The 20,190-nt window shown below is 40.0% G+C and overlaps 1 protein-coding gene across 2 annotated transcripts in view; it reads right to left on the reverse strand.

Moving 5' to 3' along the window:
• Positions 1-20,190, reverse strand: part of LOC126162738 (tuberin) — a 342,768-nt gene that overhangs the window by 286,619 nt on the left and 35,959 nt on the right. For both annotated transcript variants that reach the window (XM_049919411.1, XM_049919410.1), the window contains exons 3-4: positions 9,317-9,507; positions 3,418-3,615 (exon numbers count right to left, since the gene is read on the reverse strand). In XM_049919411.1, coding sequence (XP_049775368.1) covers positions 3,418-3,615; positions 9,317-9,507 — 389 coding nt within the window. The remainder of the gene's footprint in view (positions 1-3,417; positions 3,616-9,316; positions 9,508-20,190) is intronic.

Consider the following 20,190-nt stretch of genomic DNA (forward strand, 5'->3'; position numbering starts at 1 on the left):
ATATTTAGTTACAAATTTCCTGCAGAATTAAGACATGCAACATGATTGTTCTTGCAGGCGAGACAGCTCATTTTAATTTCAATTTCTCTGTAATCCTACAGTCACCCTTGAACTAGGACTTTAATAGTCTCCATTTTCTCTGCAGTTTCCTCATGTGAAAGTCATGTCATAGTAGATATAAGCCACCAAATGGGCCAATTATGAAACACTGCAGTCAGCACTGTTTCAATAGCTATATCACTCAATTATTGGCAACTTAAAAGCCATTTCACAAAACTGCTATGTTAATTTTTTCACACTACCATGCCCATCTCTCTCTGAAGACCTCTATAATCTGGTGACTTTATAAGGTGGCATAATGATTCCCACATTAATTTCTGTCCAAATAATGATTTCTGCCCACATTATACACTTAGGTCTATTTTCAAACTTTTAAGGTTCATCGAATCGATTACACACAGTGGAAATTTTGTTTACTCACTAAGTGAAAACAGGAGCTTATAAACATTTTAATATATCTACTTTAAACCAAAATGTCTTTTTTTAATATCATATGCCAAGAAAATATGTTTTCATGAACAATTTACTGACCAATCTTAATTGGCATTTTCTACAAAACTGTCCATACAAGTCAGCAAATACTTCGTGTTATTTACTGACTTTTATTTCGATGGGCTTTTATGGAATACCAGTGTATTATCCTCATTGAGAGAGTTATTTTTACTAAGTTGCACTACAGGCTAACAAGTATGTTGAGTATCTTGTCAACTGCTCCTACCATAGAGTAGACTTTCTGCATTTGTAGTGATGTGTGGAGAGGTACTGAACACAGTTCATATAATTCACTGTATGAATGGGAAAAATTTTAGGAAATCATGTTAACGATCAGCAACTTTGCACACTTTTTGCTAATAAAATGTACTATACTTGTAAAACTGACTAGTTCCGTAACATAGCATGATGTCACAATTATTATTCACAGAATATGCAAATAATCAACAGGGAGTAGAGGAGGTTAGGTTAGTGCTGTTTAACGTCCCGTCGACAACAAAGTCATTACAGACGGAGCGCAAGCTCGGGTTAGGGAAGGAAATCGGCCGTGCCCTTTCAAAGGAACCATCCCGGCATTTGCCTGAAACGATTTAGGGAAATCACGGAGTGGAGGAGGAGGAGGAGGAGGAGGAGGAGATCAAAAGTGTAGACATTGTGAGAGGAAGCATTTGATGCTTAAGCAAATAAAAACTTCAAAGTGAATATATTACAAAAGCCAGCATAAGAGTAAACACAGAAACATGTTCACACTGAGTAACAGTCAAATCACTGAGAACATGCAGCATACATTGCTTCACAGAATAAATACTGCATTCTCTAATTTATTCTGTAGGCAAATCTTGAAGTAATGTGAATACTTCAGTATCTCTCTCTCTCCCCCCCCCTCCCCCTCCCCCCCCCCCCCCCCCCACTCCTTCCTAAGCTACCAATACTGCCAAATAAAATCCACCATAAATATATTTGTAAGAAAATACCTGATACAGAATGTGTTTTGAAGATAAGATTACTTTTGTTGAATCTCACAGTATAATATCTCTACACACGAATCAAAACTGCACTTCAGTGTAGATCAATCTGTAGAAAGGTCAAAGAGACGTGGTATCTCTGGTAACTAAACAGCTACTCCTACATCTGAACACAAGCTTCTGTCAGTTAACAGACTTTTGAGCACAAAGATCTACTTTAAAACACAAGAATCAGAATATGGAATGTCTTGTATTACATGTACATCACTCACTCCCCACAATTTAATAATTATTTTACTTATGTGAGTTATTCATTGATTCTACTTTATCATCCTTGGAACTGCAGCAACTAAAGAACTCTTTATAACTGCAACATCAACATCATATTGGATTTTCCGTATTTCTGTCAAAAGTGAATTTGTTAACAACATGTTCTGTGAAATCTATTCTTTCATTTCTTCTTCAATAAAAAAAATGAATTTAAAAAATTTAGAAACCATTTATATATTCCAAAGGAATTCTTTACTGCTCTCTGTAATGTTCTTGACATTCCCACAGCTACATTTTTAACACATTTATGACTTGGCACACAGCCCTAGTTAAGACCCAAAAAACACAAAAATCATAATGTGCATTATCAATAAAGGAGCCACTTCAAACTTTTTATTGGTTTTGGTGTAATCACTGATTAGTTCCTTGAGTGACATGCCATTACTAAATTTGTGCTATGATATAATTTATATCATTAACAAAGGGTACGCAGAGCAGGGTGTAAAAATAAACGGACAGAAATGAATCTTGAGCTTTCTGCAAAGCATCTTTCCTGATCTCACATGAAATAAATAAGGACAGTTCCCACAATGGCAAAAATACCATAACACGGAGCCATACTTCATTATGCAACCTCCTCTACCTTTCCATATTCTCTTTTCATCTTGGAAGTGTTTGCAGTTTAGACACTAATAATTTTATGTCACTGCCATCATCACATTAAAGTTAAATGATGAAGGGAGAAAATGTTTCCTCCTTTTCCCAGGTGTAATAGACTCAGGCATCAAGAAAAATGTAAATCCAATTACTGAAGTAAGTTGGTGCTTGAAGGAAGATTGTAAAGTGGACACCAAAATAAAACCATTTTCATAGAGTACATTAAAGTTAAATAAGGCAATGCTGAGGTAATGAAATCAAGAAATGAGACACTAAAACTAGTAGATGAGTTTTATAATTTGGGTAGCACAATAACAAACAGTGGCTCACACAGAAAGTACATAAAATGTGCAGTGGCAATAGCAGGTAATGCCTTTCTGAAAGACAAAAATTTTGTTAACACTGAATATGAATGTAGGTGGTAGGAAGTCTTTTCGGAAGTATTTGTTTCGAGTGTAGCCTTGAACAGATTAGGAATGTAGACAATAAACAATACACACAAAAGGTTAGTAACTTTAGAAATGTGGAGTTACAAAGGAATACAGGTGTATAGTTTATTGATTTATGTTTTTGTTACAATATATAAGTATTCCATATTTTTGTTTTGTGTAGGAAACATTAGCAATAAATTAACCATTCTGACCAAAAATTGTAATGAAAGTGTCACTACCCCCCCCCCCCCCCCAAAAAAAAATCATCATATGAAAAACCTTTGCCGGTTGCTAACTGGTTTTTGTGAAACAGAATCAGAAAAAAAGGAGTCCACTTCATAAAATACCATCAGAATTTTAGAAACTGTTAAATTCAAATTATAAATAATGAAAATTCCATCAGCATTTGCAAAACATTTCAATTTTCTGATTACTCATTTATGGTGGTCCTGCAAATGAACACAAATATAACATTATTATATATTCAAGGATTTGTTACAAAACTTTTTAAAATCTCATACTTTACAATAAATACTACTCACTGGACCAATCCTATTACTATTGGCTCATCCACATATGCTGAATTGTACTTTATTATGTTTATCATAATTGAAAGAAATTCATGTGTCTTCCCAATACTTGTGAAAACAGACATCCACTCCAGCATAAAACGTGGTATTTCTTCTTCAAAATATAAAATATCTTTCCCATTATCTGTGAGAGACTGCAGCAATTCAAATCTAAAAGAAAATAAATGACAAAATTCATAATCTTTTAGGAAACAATAGGTTTGAAACCAAAATAACCAGAAAAGAAGCAGATCACAAGACACACAAAATTCGCTGTCCGTAATATTTCTCCTGACATTTCATCAATTGTTTTTCAAACATCTGTATCATTTCTCTGGTGATGATTGCATCTTTGTATTCAGAACTATTAGTTTTTCAGCCACTATGTAGCTCTGCATTGAAGGATTTACCATACCAGCCCGTACAAACCTGTTATTGATGCATGCAGCAATGCCTTTCCTTTTCTCTCTATGAATCTCTTAATTCTTGGCACACCCACACTGTATGCTAATGCAAAAGAACATGCACCTCTCTTTATTAGAATATCCCAAGAACTGGTTACAAAATTATGTACTCTACACAGTATCTTGTCAAGAAATTAAATAAGGAAAAATGAAATTCAGTTCTCATATTTTTTGTAGACAGCAAATACAAAACTTTACAATACACCAAAAAAATAAAAAAATACTGAAATAAGGAACTGAAAAACTGTTCCACACAAATTATTAGATTTATTATATTTAATCTTATTATGCTCCAAGTTGTTAAAGATAGTTTTTTCTGCTATGATCTTTTACATATCCACTGATAAGCAAAGGTTGAGCTTACTTCCTTCTGTCATGTACTGATGACTTTTTGACCAAGATAGAGGCTGTCGGAAGCAAGCAAGAGCACTCGAAGTCAGGTCACTGGCGCAGATGATAGCATTTAGGTAGTTTGTGAACTGCAGACAAACTGTGCAGCTGTCCCAAAGTAGAAATTTCAGCAGAGCTAACAGGTAACTGCATACATTGTCTAGATGCTGTTGTAAGGTGCCACTTTAGACTGTTGTCAGAAGCAGGCATTTTCTTGTATCTATAGCAACTTTGGTTATTCTTGAGAATCACAAAGTCAACAGATTGGCACAGGTTTGTGATACACATAAAATGGAGAAAACTACTGAGACAGCAATCCCCACTCACAAGGTGGAAGTCTGCACCCACAGGGCAGAGCACAGTGATGTAAAGCCCTGTTGTTACTAGCCATAGAAGGAAGGTCAGTGATATCTAGCTTTCACCTGACTGCTATTGCTGCCAAAAAAGGAGTTTGTTACTGTAAAGGCCAGGAATGCCCTGCCTACTGAGTAGGAGAAAGCGAAGGCCCTGAATGTGGTTGGCTCGAACCACAGACAGATGCAAAGTCACCTGTAAGATTGGTTGATGCCTGTGAAATGGGCCAACTGCACAAATAGAGAAGCACTGTGCTGCTAGAACCCTTTAAAAACCCCATTTTTGTATATTCAAAGCTAGAAAGATTTGAACGCCAATTCCGTAAACTCTATGCCAATCTCAGATAAGCTCCAACTTAAGTGTTTTCTCATTTGGAGTGCTGCTCTCAAACGCTTGCATTTTAATATTCTCCTAGTGACTGATAATTGCTATCTTCTGTTAGTTCTCACCCCCTGAATTTAGATGATGACTTCTGAATTCAGACAATGACTTCTGAATTCAGACAATGACTTCTGAATTCAGACAATGACTTCTGAATTCAGACAATGACTTCTGAATTCAGACAATGACTTCTGAATTCAGACAATGACTTCTGAATTCAGACAATGACTTCTGAATTCAGACAATGACTTCTGTTGTACCAACAGCTGAACCATTTGCTTTTACTTGAGCCTAGAAATGGCTTTCAGAGTAGCTTAGTCTGAATGCAACAAGTAAATACTACTCAGTTCACAGAGTTCCTTGAGTCTCCTACAAGCATCTTGATCAATACCCAACTTAAATAGATGCTTGTGACAGCATCTGCACTGATCCAAGCTATCACCTGCAGTCACTGCAAATTTGTCTTTCTGCATTTGTTTCTGACAACTCCAATATTGCAGACTGAACTGAAACCCTCTCTAGTCTAGTCAGAACATGACACTTGTCCTGCTCTCTCAAAAATGATTTGAATACATGTGGACTAGAGACAAAAGAGTCCATTATTACAGTTTCCCTTCCAAGAATTTTACACTGTGTTTTACAGTTCTTTCCTTCTGCAGAATATGCGATGCAGACAGAGGTTAAGAAATACTACAGATGTATCCAACATATAGCAATTAGAATAAAGTCATTTTACTTGTTAGGCCACATCATTATAAAACACTGAAACAACTAGACTACCAACATTTCAGCCATTTTTTCAGTCCTGAAGAGGACTACTGCGAAGATCAAATGTTGGTGGTATAATTGTTTTTGTGTTTAATAATGATGCGTCCTAACACCCAAATGAGTATTCTAACTGACACTCGCCATGGAAGCCTACGAACTTATTTATCAGTTAGTTATAACAAACATTATGATCATGGAAATTTCATAATGGAAAAAGCAAACAAACCACTCACTTCCAGATGAAATGTAGGTGATACATAGGTATAAAATACAGCTTCAGACAACAGTGCACTTGTGAACTTTTTCTGACAAATACGAAAACACTTCTCAGGTTTGCCACAAGATAATACTGTGCAAGTTCTGTATTACTGCATCGATACAACAGTTCATATAGTGCCAGTCGCTGTTGTCACTTCTGCAAGGTGCAACTGATGATAATAAGCAGGAAATACGCATGCATGGGGAGGTACTCACAGTTGGATGACAGCAGCACTCAGAGTGCACCCTACTGGAAGTTGAAGATAGGCCTTCTGCACGTGCACAATGGGCAATGACTGAGCTGCCAAACGCTCCTTCCATTAAAAGCTGATTTAAATCTCTAAAGTGCGCTCCATCTGATCATGAATCAGAGGTTCTTGCTTCTGCTGTGTTATTAAATTAACAGCCATGTCAGGATTCCAGGCACTGTCTAGCTGAAAACCTGCATCCCTGTTAATAAGATCGTCCGCCACACAGATATGTATGACCTCCATAAAAACAGTAGCCCACTGTGGTTTAATAACAAAATTTGGAAAATGCTGCGGAAGCAAAGACTGTTGCACTCTAAGTTCAAAAGTGAATGTGGAAATGATGACAGGCAAAAGTTAGTGAAGAGTCACATGTCGGTGAAAAGATTCATGGGCAAAGCATACAACAACTAAAACCATCATATCTTAGAAAAGGATCTAGCCGAGAACCAAAGAAAATTCTGGTCCTCTGTAAAATCATTCAATGGATCGAAGATTTCTGCCCAATCACTCTTTGAACAATCAGGTGTGGCAATAAAAGACAGCAAAAAGAAAGCTGATGTTTTATATTCTGTGTATAAGATATCTTTCATGTAGGGGAATCATACAAACATACTGTCTTTTGACCATCACAGAGACTCCCTTATGGAGGATACAGTAATAGGCATTCCTAGTATAGAGAAGCAACTGAAAAAGTTGAAAACAAATAAGTTACCATGTCCAGATGGTATACCAATTCGGTTTTACAGAGAGTACTCTACGGCACTGGCTCTTTACTTAGCTTGCATTTATTGTGAATCTCTCATCCAACAAAAAATCCCAAGCGACTGGAAAAAAGCACAGGTGACTCCTGTATAAAACAAGGGTAAAAGAATGGGCATGCAAAATTGCAGACCAATACCCTTAATGCTGGTTTGCTGTAGGGTTCTTGAACATTTCTGAGTTCAAATGTCATACATTTCTATGAAACTGAATAGCTTATGTCCACAAATCAGCATGGTTTTAGCAAGCATTGCTTGGACAAAACTCTTTTCGTCCTCTTCTGATGATATCCTGTAAACTGTGGAAAAGGGCAACAGACAGATTCCATATTCCTATATTTACAAAAAGCATTTGCCAACATCCTCCTGCAGTCTGTTAATGAAGGTATGAGTATATGGAATAGGTTCCCAAACATGTCAGTCACTCAAAGACTTCTTAAATAATAGGACCCAGCAAGTGCTCATCAGAGTTGAGTATCATCAGGAGGGCTCCAGGGAAGTGCGAGAGAACCACTTATTCTCTACATACATTAATGATCTGACTGACAGGGTGAGCAACAATCAGCAGCTGCTCACTGATGATGCTGTGGTGTAGAGGAACATGTCGTTAAGTGACTGCAGAAAAATACAAGATGACAGAAAATATTTCTAGTTTGTATGATCAGTGGCAGCTTGCTCTAAATGTAGGAAAAATGTAAGTTATATGCATATAAGTATGAAAAACAATCCCTTAATGTTCAAACACAGCATTATCAGTGTGCTACACAACAGTCAGGCTGATTAAATATCTAAGCATAATGTTGCAAAGCTATATGAAATGAAATGAGCATTGTAGTGGGGAAAGCAAATGGTTGACTTTGGTTTATTAAGGCAGTTTTAAAAAAGTGTGGTTCAACTGTAATGGTGTGTAGAAAACCATTGCAACCCATTCTTAAGTACTGCTTGAGTGTTTGGAATCACCACCAGGTCAAATTAGAGGAAGACATCAAAGCAATTCAGAGGCAGGCTGCTAGATTTGTTATCGGTGGGTTCGATCAACATACATGTATTATGGAGATACTTTGTAAATTCAAATGGGAATCCCTAGAGGGAAGACAAGAGTCCTTTTCAAGGGAGGCTATTGAGAAAATTGAGAGACCCAGCATTCAGAGCTGACTGCAGCCATTCCTACGGCCACCAATATACATTTTGCATAAAGACTGCAAGCTTAAGATAAAGGAAATTAGGGCCTGTACAGATGGAGAGGGAGGAGAGAGGGGGAGAGAGGGGGAGAGAGGGGCAGAGAGGGGCAGAGAGGGGCAGAGAGGGGCAGAGAGGGGCAGAGGGGGGCAGAGGGGGGCAGAGGGGGGCAGAGGGGGGGCAGAGGGGGGCAGAGAGGGGCAGAGAGGGGCAGAGAGGGGCAGAGAGGGGCAGAGAGGGGCAGAGAGGGGCAGAGAGGGGCAGAGAGGGGCAGAGAGGGGGGAGAGAGAGGGGAGAGAGGGGAGAGAGGGGAGAGAGGGGGGAGAGGGGGAGAGGGGGGAGAGGGGGAGAGGGGGGCAGAGGGGGGAGAGGGGGGAGAGGGAGGAGAGGGGGAGAGGGGGGAGAGGGGGGAGAGGGGGGAGAGGGGGGAGAGGGGGGAGAGGGGGGAGAGGGGGGAGAGGGGGGAGAGGGGGGAGAGGGGGGGAGAGGGAGGAGAGGGGGGAGAGGGGGAGAGGGGAGAGAGGGGGAGAGGGGGGAGAGGGGGAGAGGGGGAGAGGGGGGAGAGGGGGGAGAGAGGGGAGAGGGGGGAGAGGGGTGGAGAGGGGGAGGGGGAGGGGGAGAGGGGGAAATATTTCAGTGACTGTCTAATTGGTGAAAATTTCTGAATGTGAGAAATGAAAACTGATTTTGAAAAGACAAATGTATTTTTTTTCCACAAAATCTTGTGTGAAATTATGAGAGTAATACAGAGACAAATACATATGTGCCAACTGACAACTACAAATTACATATCTAATTACCATATCCTATTTACAGATATAGGGGCAGATAATCCCCAGGTATGAGCTTAACAATTCGCATTGTGTGTGAATTGTTTACCTCAAGCATCACTATGAAACAAGGTATTTCAAACTACAGTTAAAAATAAATGCTGAGCACAGAATTAAGCACTAAGTCTCAAACATATCTAGCAGCCTCTCATGTTCATAAAAGAAAATAAAAGCATGAAACTATTCTTGGATCTTACACTAATTTCAACAGCCCAAATAAAAACACAGCAAAAAATTACCTCACAACGGTATCCTCGGGTATGTTATGCTCCTTAACAATTCTGAAGAAATGAACGCGCATCATTCCCAACTTATCATACTGTCCCTGGACAAGACTTCGTATGAAATAAAATGTTGCATGGCGATGTTCTTTAGGAATGTCTTGACTTAACAGATCTTTCACATCCAACCATAGTTTCTCAATTGCAAACTGTAAATCAAAATGTAGTAATGATTAATACAATTGCTGGAAAGCCACAAAAAGTTTTTTAAACCAAACAGTAGTTTTTCAGAAGTAACTACATTTGTTAGTATCCATACGAACACAGTCATTGCTCAAATACATGTGTACAGCACAGATCTGATCATCCCTATGACCCTGCAACTTTTTCTGTTTGTAACATAGTAAAACTTGTTAGGATATTACGAGCAGAACACTGGCTCAGTTTTAATAATTCCAGGATGGGGATGGGGCAGGGAAGTGGAGGAAGTGGGATAAGCACTCCATCTAAGTGACCACCTCATCTTCTCATAACTGTGCACCATGTTGTGAAATATGAACAAGCTTCCAGCTGAGGTTTACAATGCTACTACCAAGTGTTAGAACTGTCACATACCAAAATATGAACAGCTATCAGAGGAATAGTTTTTTGAGGGTAATGTCAACAATCATGAAACAGTCACAAATCTCAACAGTGGATGAGGAGAACTCAATAGACATTTAATCAACTGAAATGACAAGTCCAACATTTAAAAAAAATCAATTAGTGATTTACACCCCATAAAAAAATTACATCACAATGACACTCATATGGTAAGCCCTTGTCCTCATTAGCATTTTTGCATGTGCTGATAAAATTATTTTGGTGATCAAGAACAGTTTTTTTTCCACTTAATGTCAGTTTGGTCACAGATTATTTTACAGACTTTTTGTTTATTGTGATAAAACTTGGCATTTATAGTACAAGTGGGAGCTCACATGAGCTGCAGATCATACATTTTTGTTGCACAATATACTGACGTGTTTCAATGGTTTCAGTGGTGATAATGTCCTTTTTTCTCATATGTAATATGTTCTTAAGAAACTAGTTGTTAGCCAGCCTCAAGCAACATCTGCTTACTTGCGTGTTAAAGAATTGCACTTGACCTCTTGAGAGAGAAGTTAGTAGAACATGGAAACAAAGGCCTCATGTAGATAATTTCGCTTGAAGGATGTAGAACTGTGCACTATTGGACCAATTAATACTGCTTCTAGTGGCACAAACTTCAGCAGCTTGAGACAAAGTGCCAACATAAATTTATCATGCTGAGGTATTGATGGAATTATCACATGATATATGGGACTGGATACTCTCCCAGGGTGACAAGCTGTTTCTGAGATGGGCATGTGCCAGCAACAGTTGTCTCAATTCCCATGAAGCTCACTTCCACAGTACTAATAATGCACTTGGCAGAGTGGCAAAAAATACTCCAATATGAAGTTTGTGTTGTTCTGGGGAAGGTGATGCAACCAGCACATCAACAATGTAGGTGAAACTGAAGTCTTGGTTCCTTTAACACCTTTTCAATAAATCTGCGGAAAGCCTAAACAGCACTGAGAAGATCACAGAATACATAGGGGAACTGCAAATAGTGCTATATAACCATGTTATGTGTATTCTTGGGGCCACTGTAATTTGGTTGTCAAGCCTTGACAGAGTCCAGCACGGAAAATACATATGACTGGAAGGGTGACACATTAAATCTTCAATGTGTCACACCAGGTAATGGACAGTAACTGTCCGAGCATTCAGCACTCTAAAATCACCACACAATCACCAACAGGCTAGTTTGTCACCAAATAGAGCCGTGACGTACATATGCTTTCCGACAGCAGTGTAGTGCCTGCCTCAACCAATGTGTGCAATTCCACCTTGGCAATGTGGAGCATGTCGGGACCGCAAGATACTGCGTGTGAGAGAAGACAGGAGGGTTGGCTGTAGTCCGTATGTGGTGCACTGTTGAGGGGTGTAAGGGGGACTAGTACACCTGCTGAATACACATTTCACGAAAATTCCATTAAGAGGTGCGAGAGATGAGATGGTCCTGAGAAGAAATGCAGAGCTGGATCACTGCCCTGAATTTGCTGGCCTGCTGTCAGTACTGAAGCTGCTCACCCAAGATGCAGTTACGCCACATGTCAAATATGAGGTCATAGAATGACCAAAAATACAGGCCTATAGTGGAGTGGGTGATGCCAGTGATGATAAAGTGCCACCTGAAATCTCTCCACAAGCCTAGGTTTAGATTTAATGTTGCCCAGCACAGGTTGTAGTGGTGGAACCATTTGCTGCAAGAAGATCACAGCTGTTGAGTGGTCTCTGTTGCCTCTGAGCTTGAGGGAATACAAATACAATTGGAGACTGAGTTTGCTAAAAACTGCAGTTTGGTGGATTTATCTGTCACCACTAGGTACCACAGTTGTTAATTGAGCTCCTGTTGCTGGCAGGTTTACCTACAGGCCACAAAGGCTACCATTCGCATTTCCCTGAACAGGAGTACAGTTGTAACATTACGAGTCAAGATAGCTGTAACGGAAATTGAATAGCGTAAAGTTATCATTAAAAACGCACGCCGCGCGATTTAATTGAATAGCGTAAAGTTATCATTAAAAACGCACGCCGCGCGATTTGTGACGATTTGGTTGGTCATAATAGTAGTAACATGCTTTTGAATACAATTAAAATATAACGGCGATACCTGTTTAGTGTTATTGGAAACAATATGTAGTAAATTAATGAGTAAGGTAGCCGATCCTATAAGAAGAGGTGAAATTGGGCATATTAAGGTGTTTTGCTTTATGTCGACTAAGCCGATTATACGGCGTCTTTTTTTTTCGTTTACTCTTAGAAAAAAAAAAAAAGGTAACGAAGTGCTAATTGTGCGTTGTGAAAAATATAGGGGCGAATTTTAAATAGCTACAGTGTATAATCAGACTAACAAATGGACATTCAGTTACGCGAAATAGCGGACAGCGAAGTGTGGTCATTAAATTGAGTACACCTACAGGGCGGTCAATTCCGGGATAAGTCTATTCGCATCTTAAGAGAGACGCGGTATTGAGACCGGTTTTTTTCTTACTATATCACAGAGAGCAGGCTTCAATTTATAAAAAGGAGAAGAGCTGTATCATTATCATTGACTGTTGGTGTTAATCAACCAAAACTGTTCATCAAAGGGTTTCGGTGAATGAGTGGTGAATGCGAAATGAAACTGTGAACGAAGTTATGTTAAATAAAGCAGAAGAGACAAGACATTTTGGTCGTATCTGTTATTATTCCATCAACCGTAACATTTCTTCTCGTTGTATGAAGCCTTTATAGACGATCGTTATGCCACTTTGCTTTGAAGGGATCTCGTTACGAGTTAAGTTTTGGGGACCTGGTTAACATGGGATAGTTCGTAGATCTTAACTACTGCAGCTATTCTGGAATCAGGTGCTACCGTGACCATTGTGTGTTGTCAATGGCTTAAGGTCATCATATCTCATGCTCTAAGATCGACGCGCCTTTCCTCTTGGTATAACGGTGTCTCGCGGTAACAACGACAACGCCGACGGCGAAGGAAGATACAGTAGAAGTGGCGCCCAACGTGGGGCTCGATCGAGGATTGCTGCATCGAGTTGAGTGTCATCCGGATTCACGAACCCTAGAGTTGGAAAATATTGTAGCAGCCAGTGAGTCTGTCCAATGAAAGAGGTATTCTTCAATAATCGCTAAAAGTGAGCGATACTACCAGGTATGATTAAAATAACTGTATAATTATAAAAAAAAAAGAAGTTGAGACTTGTGATTTCGGTAGATAAATATATATAAATACATAGTGAAAATAAGTGTGTGTCTTGGTAGTGAATAATCATGTCAAAACGAACGAAAAGAATACATGATAATGTGCAGTTGAGTAGAGTAATGAGTAGAGAGAGAGAGGAAAGTGAAGAGGATATGGATGATGCATCCCATGAGCTCAATCTGGGACAGGAGACATGTACAGATAATAATACAGTTATTGATTTAGAGCCGTTAGGAGATTCAAATACAATGATAAGTAAGGTAAGCAGCATGGGAGAACATAAAGATCTTGAGGTTTCGGAAGTAGATCAGCAAGTTGATCCTCAAAATGGAAATATTAATCAAAAAATGTTTGATATGCTGGTATCAATAAATACTCAAATGGGTGTAATGAATGGAAGACTTGGTTCACTAGAAAAAGATAATAAGCAATTAAAAGAGGACAATCAAAAGTTAAACGAAAAATTTGAGGCCAAATTTGGTTCATTAGAAGTTAAAATGGATTCTTTGGAAAGCAAACTGAACACCTTTGATTATAAACTGGAAAATACTAAGGAAGAATTAAAGGCGGACTGGGAGACTCAATTAAATGCGAAATTTGGAGAACTAGATCTAGAGTTTTCTAACACCTTAGAAAGGCTATATAATAATTTAATGGGAAAACTTCATGACGTAGAAAAGAAATATGAGGTAGTTTTGAAGAGTTATGATGGCCTGTCCAATAGGATGGTTAAGTGTGAAAGCAGCTGTTTCAATGCTAGCGCACAGATAGAAGAGCTTTCGAAACAAATAGTCGAGTTTGAGTCCGATGCTCGTAAGGGGATTGACAAGTATTTAGTAGATCAAACTAAAAGACTTGACGAAGATCTATCTGAATGGATAGAAATAAAAGGAAATGAAATTGTAGACAAGGTTAAGACTACTATTGGATCCCAGCCAAATGAAAATATCAATGAGCACCTAAGTAGAAATGATGAATTAATTAAGCTCTTCACTAGCGAAATTCAGAAAATAAACGAGAAAATAGTTGATGAGTTACCTAAATGGCAAAAGGAAACCAATCATAAATTGGCGGAGTTAGAACGAAAGTCATCACAAAATTTGTTGACAGAGGACAAACGTTCGGAGAATAGGTCGAAAAACAACCGAACATGTGAAAATACGAAGAACAATTGTAGTGAAAATTTGCATTGGGAAGTTGATGATTCGGTTGGTAAAGATGATGATTCTTTTGGTCAGCGAGGATATTTGTCTTCTTTAAAGGTGGAGAACAGCATTTTTAAAAGTAGACAATTCCCAACATTCTCCACTGAAAAGAACAACCTGCATCCAAAAATCTTTATCAATAATTTCAAAAGAATATTTCCACGTAGCTGGTCAGAACACGACCGACTTCAATTTATAGTATCCAAAATTACCGGAGAAGCCGCATTATGGGCCACTGAAGTAAGTGAAAGTTGCCATACTTGCGCTGAGTTTGAACAACTTCTTTTGTCTAAATACTGGTCGTCGAGTAAACAAGAGAAATTAAGAAAAGAGGTTTACCAACCTGAGTATTTTAACAGTAAAAGGAGTACTTTAAGGCAATATTTTCAAAAGTACATAAATAAGACACGTTATTGGAGTGATCCAATTTCTCACAAGGAAGTGATCAGAATTTTGAAGGAAATGTTGCCCATAAATATACGTGAAAAGTTAATAAATGTTCCTGACCACTATGTAGAACAGTTCTTGTCAGTGATTGACTCTATAGATATGATTATGGAAGACGCAAGACAAATGAGTGGTAATCAAATGTCGACTCACACTCATAGTAATACGAATAATTATAAAAATAATAATAATAATTTAACGTATGATAATAATAATACCGAAAACCAGGTCAAACCCGCATCACAGGAGCATGGACAATCTTCATCCTATGGTTGCAATAAAAACAATGATTATAATAAATATAGAAGAGATACTTACTGTGCTAGAGGTAAACCTCGATATGGTGACGCGAATGTGCATAGTAGTGATAGTAATAAGAGTAACAGGTACCCAAGTGATGATCCCAATTGTATTCGACCTTGGGAAGATAATTCGAAGCATAATGTTCATCGGCAGGATGGAACAAATGCCTCAAGTCCTCATCCAGCACAAGGAGTTATACCAATGGGCGAAGGAGCCTCCAATGTGCGACGGGGTGAATACCATAACTCGGATCATACTGTACGGATTGTGGAAGTTCATGAACCCCCACCGATGACTCAACGAGATAGATTAAACTAATACCAGTCACCAAATGCCTTCCTAGGATGACTGGAAAGGAGAAGGAAGGCAGGCTTCAATTTGAACTGAGAGTATTAAGGTACAATAATGATCAGGATATAAGGAACGAATTAACTGAAGAAAAACCTGAAGTTTCTAATAAATGTGGACAAATTTTACAGGCAATAATTCCAACAAGTATAAATAATGTTGATGTTGAAATATTAATTGATACTGGAGCAACTATTAGTGTCATGACGCTGGACTGTTTAAAACAGATAAGCCGAGGGGTAAAAATACCCACTTTTCCTATCACAGGATGTACCGTGTCTGGCGCGTTCAGCGCAAAAATGCAAAAAGTTGTGAAACAGGTACGTGTCGACGTTACAATACGGGGGGCTCAAATAGAAAGTACATTCCTGGTTGTTCCTAAAATGACAGTACCATGTATCTGGGGTTTGGATTTTTTATGTGAGACCGGTGCAATCATTAATTTAGAGAAAGGTGAATGTATATTTAATTCCAATGGTAATGTTTTGACAGCCACCCTGAGAAAGGGCCGAGTAATTTCAAAACAGTTGTGTATGAATCTAATGGTAAAATATGTCAGTATTGATGATGAAAATGTGTATGATATATGCCTTATTGAATGTTCTGAAGAAATGATTGATAAAATGTCATTGCAGGAAAAGGTGTTAGAATCAGAATATTTATCTGTTATCCAAAGGGACGAACTGTACTACTTGTTGGAAGCATATCAGTCGATTTTTAGTAAACGTCCGGGTATAATAAAAGACTTTGAATTCCATATAAAGACGTATGCACATAAACCCTTTTGTCATACTTCCTATTCTATCCCATGGACAAAGAAAGAAGTAGTCAGAAAGGAAATCAATAAAATGTTAGAATGGGGTATTACTGAGCCCTCAGATTCCGAATATTGTAACCCTCTTGTGGTGGTAATTAAACCCAATGGTGACATCAGATTGGTGTTGGATGCCAGAGAGATCAATAAGATCATTATACCTGTACAAACGCGACCAGAGAACCTAGAAGAGTTAGTACAAAAGTTTTATGGTGCCCGCTTCTTAACTTCTTTGGATATGCGTAGTTCATATTGGCAAACTAGAATATCGAAAGAATCTAGAAAATATACTGCATTCATTTTTCTGGGCCGAAGTTACCAGTTTACCGTCATGCCATTTGGGTTGAAAATAAGCGGTGGTGTTTTCATATCGGCATTAGATACCGTACTGGGCAGAGACCTTTTGAATGAAGTTACGTTATAAGTGGATGATTTGCTAATTGCTTCTGAAACTTGGGAGGAGCATTTGGACTTATTAAGAAGAGTTTTTGCGAAATTTTTGGAATACGTAGTTACTGTAAATTTGAGCAAATCCAAGTTTGCTCATAACCAATTTAAATTTCTTGGACATATAATCACTCCTGAAGGGATAAAACCAAATCCTAAAAAGATGGATGCAATTAACAGATGTGCTTATCCAAAAAATAGGACAGAATTAAAGTCATTTATCGGCTTAGTTTCATTTTTTCGACGATTTTTACCCAATCACTTAGGAAGCCAAGACTGTTTGTTACGGCTGTTAAGAAAAAATGTCATGTGGGAGTGGAATTCCGAATGCACCCAAGCTTTTGATAACATCCGCAATGCTTTGACTAATGCTCCACTGTTACATCATCCGAGACTTGATCAAGATTTTTATATTGCTGCGGATGCTTCTGAAACAGGATTGGGTGCCACTCTTTTCCAGATGGACAATCCAGAAGATATCAGTACCATCAAAATAATTGGGTTTGCCAGCAGAAGACTCTCTAGCTGTGAACGTGCATATTGTACTACTGAATTGGAAGTACTGGCCGTGGTCTGGTCCCTTAGAAAGTTTCGCTATTTTGTATATGGAAAGAAGGTCATTGTATTCTGTGACCACAAAGCTTTATCTTTTATTTTAACAGGAAGGATGTTGCATTCACGTTTAACCCGGTGGGCCTTGCTACTGCAAGAATATGATATTACGCTCAAATACATCAGAGGGAAAGACAACATCATAGCCGATGCTCTTTCAAGACTACCGAAAAGAAAGAATGACGACGAGTGTGAAGAACGGACTATTGACTTTAAAGTCATGAATTTATCAAGGCAATATTGTGAGAGGCAGATTTCACAGCTATGTCGAAGTCTTCCACAACTGCAAGAAGATGATAAGTTGTGGAAAGCCATTAGGCATGCTGTTGAAAGCAAAACGCTAAGTCACTCTCAAGAACAGTATCAATTAAAATCCGGAATATTGTATCGAAAGAAGGATGAAGAAGATGTTTGGAAAGTTTGTGTTCCAAATAGATATTTAGAATGACTAGTATGGTACACTCACTTGAATTGGGGTCATTTTGGTGCCGCTAAATGTACAGCCAAAATAGCACAATACTGCTATCATCCAAATTTGGGACGTATAGCTACAAATATTCTTAAGAAGTGCAAAATATGTCAGAAGGCGAAACCCATAAACTATTGTCGGAAGATAGAATTACATCCTATCATCCCACAACAACCTTTAATGTTGGTGTCATGTGATGTCTGTGGACCATGTCCCATGACACGTGGAAGGTTCAAATATGTATTGGCTTTCTATGATCTCTTTTCAAAATATGTGAAATTATATCCTTTGAAAAATTTCCACGTTCGACCCATGTTACGCAAATTTATCAACAACTACACTCCTGGAAATTGAAATTAGAACACCGTGAACTCATTGTCCCAGGAAGGGGAAACTTTATTGACACATTCCTGGGGTCAGATACATCACATGATCACACTGACAGAACCACAGGCACATAGACACAGGCAACAGAGCATGCACAATGTTGACACTAGTACAGTGTATATCCACCTTTCGCAGCAATGCAGGCTGCTATTCTCCCATGGAGACGATCGTAGAGATGCTGGATGTAGTCCTGTGGAACGGCTTGCCATGCCATTTCCACCTGGCTCCTCAGTTGGACCAGCGTTCGTGCTGGACGTGCAGACCGCGTGAGACGACGCTTCATCCAGTCCCAAACATGCTCAATGGGGGACAGATCCGGAGATCTTGCTGGCCAGGGTAGTTGACTTACACCTTCTAGAGCACGTTGGGTGGCACGGGATACATGCGGACGTGCATTGTCCTGTTGGAACAGCAAGTTCCCTTGCCGGTCTAGGAATGGTAGAATGATGGGTTCGATGACGGTTTGGATGTACCGTGCACTATTCAGTGTCCCCTCGACGATCACCAGTGGTGTACGGCCAGTGTAGGAGATCGCTCCCCACACCATGAAGCCGGGTGTTGGCCCTGTGTGCCTCGGTCGTATGCAGTCCTGATTGTGGCGCTCACCTGCACGGCGCCAAACACGCATACGACCATCATTGGCACCAAGGCAGAAGCGACTCTCATTGCTGAAGACGACACGTCGCCATTCGTCCCTCCATTCACGCCTGTTGCGACACCACTGGAGGCGGGCTGCACGATGTTGGGGCGTGAGCGGAAGACGGCCTAATGGTGTGCGGGACCGTAGCCCAGCTTCATGGAGACGGTTGCGAATGGTCCTCGCCGATACCCCAGGAGCAACAGTGTCCCTAATTTGCTGGGAAGTGGCGGTGCGGTCCCCTACGGCACTGCGTAGGATCCTACGGTCTTGGCGTGCATCCGTGCGTCGCTGCGGTCCGGTCCCAGGTCGACGGGCACGTGCACCTTCCGCCGACCACTTGCGACAACATCGATGTACTGTGGAGACCTCACGCCCTACGTGTTGAGTAATTCGGCGGTACGTCCACCCGGCCTCCCGCATGCCCACTATACGCCCTCGCTCAAAGTCCGTCAACTGCACATACGGTTCACGTCCACGCTGTCGCGGCATGCTACCAGTGTTAAAGACTGCGATGGAGCTCTGTATGCCACGGCAAACTGGCTGACACTGACGGCGGCGGTGCACAAATGCTGCGCAGCTAGCGCCATTCGACGGCCAACACCGCGGTTCCTGGTGTGTCCGCTGTGCCGTGCGTGTGATCATTGCTTGTACAGCCCTCTCGCAGTGTCCGGAGCAAGTATGGTGGGTCTGACACACCGGTGTCAATGTGTTCTTTTTTCCATTTCCAGGAGTGTATATAACTGAGCTTGGCAAACCTATAATGGTCTTGACAGACAACGCTGCTTATTATACAAGCAAAGTATGGAGAGACACTATGAAAGAACAAGGAATCCAGCACATTTACATCTCAAGATTTTACCCTTGTGGAAATCCGGTTGAGAGAATCTTCCGAGAGTTGAACCGATTTTTACGGACGTACATACCCAAACAACATTATAAATGGATCGATTGGATTTATGAATTTGAGAAAGTGTGGTTCATGGTGTGGGTTCCTGTAGTCATGTCCTAGTTCATGAACCACGGGCAACGTATGAGTGGCAAAGTAAGTGGTCCCGACAGTCGGGATACCAATTACTTTGGAATAAGGCTGGGCATCTCGGACATATTCTGAGTCGTGGTCACCTTTGTGCTCATACGGCAAAGACTACCAAATCCACCGGTTAGTCCCTCAGCCGTTACGGGTAAAACCCAATGGGACTCGGGGCAAGTAAGGCTAGCAACCTGCTTCCCTGGTACTTTAAATATGATGCTGGCAACAATCAGAGCAAAATGCCTCGGACCTTTGGAGGTGACGGAGTCCCACCTCTAACTGACAAGCCAGGGACTCCTAAGAAAGGAAAAGGTTATGGGTAAATTTGGAGAGGATATGGAGGCCAACAGGAACGGGAAACAAC

The sequence above is a fragment of the Schistocerca cancellata genome, chromosome 2 (genome assembly GCF_023864275.1).
Source record: "Schistocerca cancellata isolate TAMUIC-IGC-003103 chromosome 2, iqSchCanc2.1, whole genome shotgun sequence".
NCBI lineage: Eukaryota > Metazoa > Arthropoda > Insecta > Orthoptera > Acrididae > Schistocerca > Schistocerca cancellata.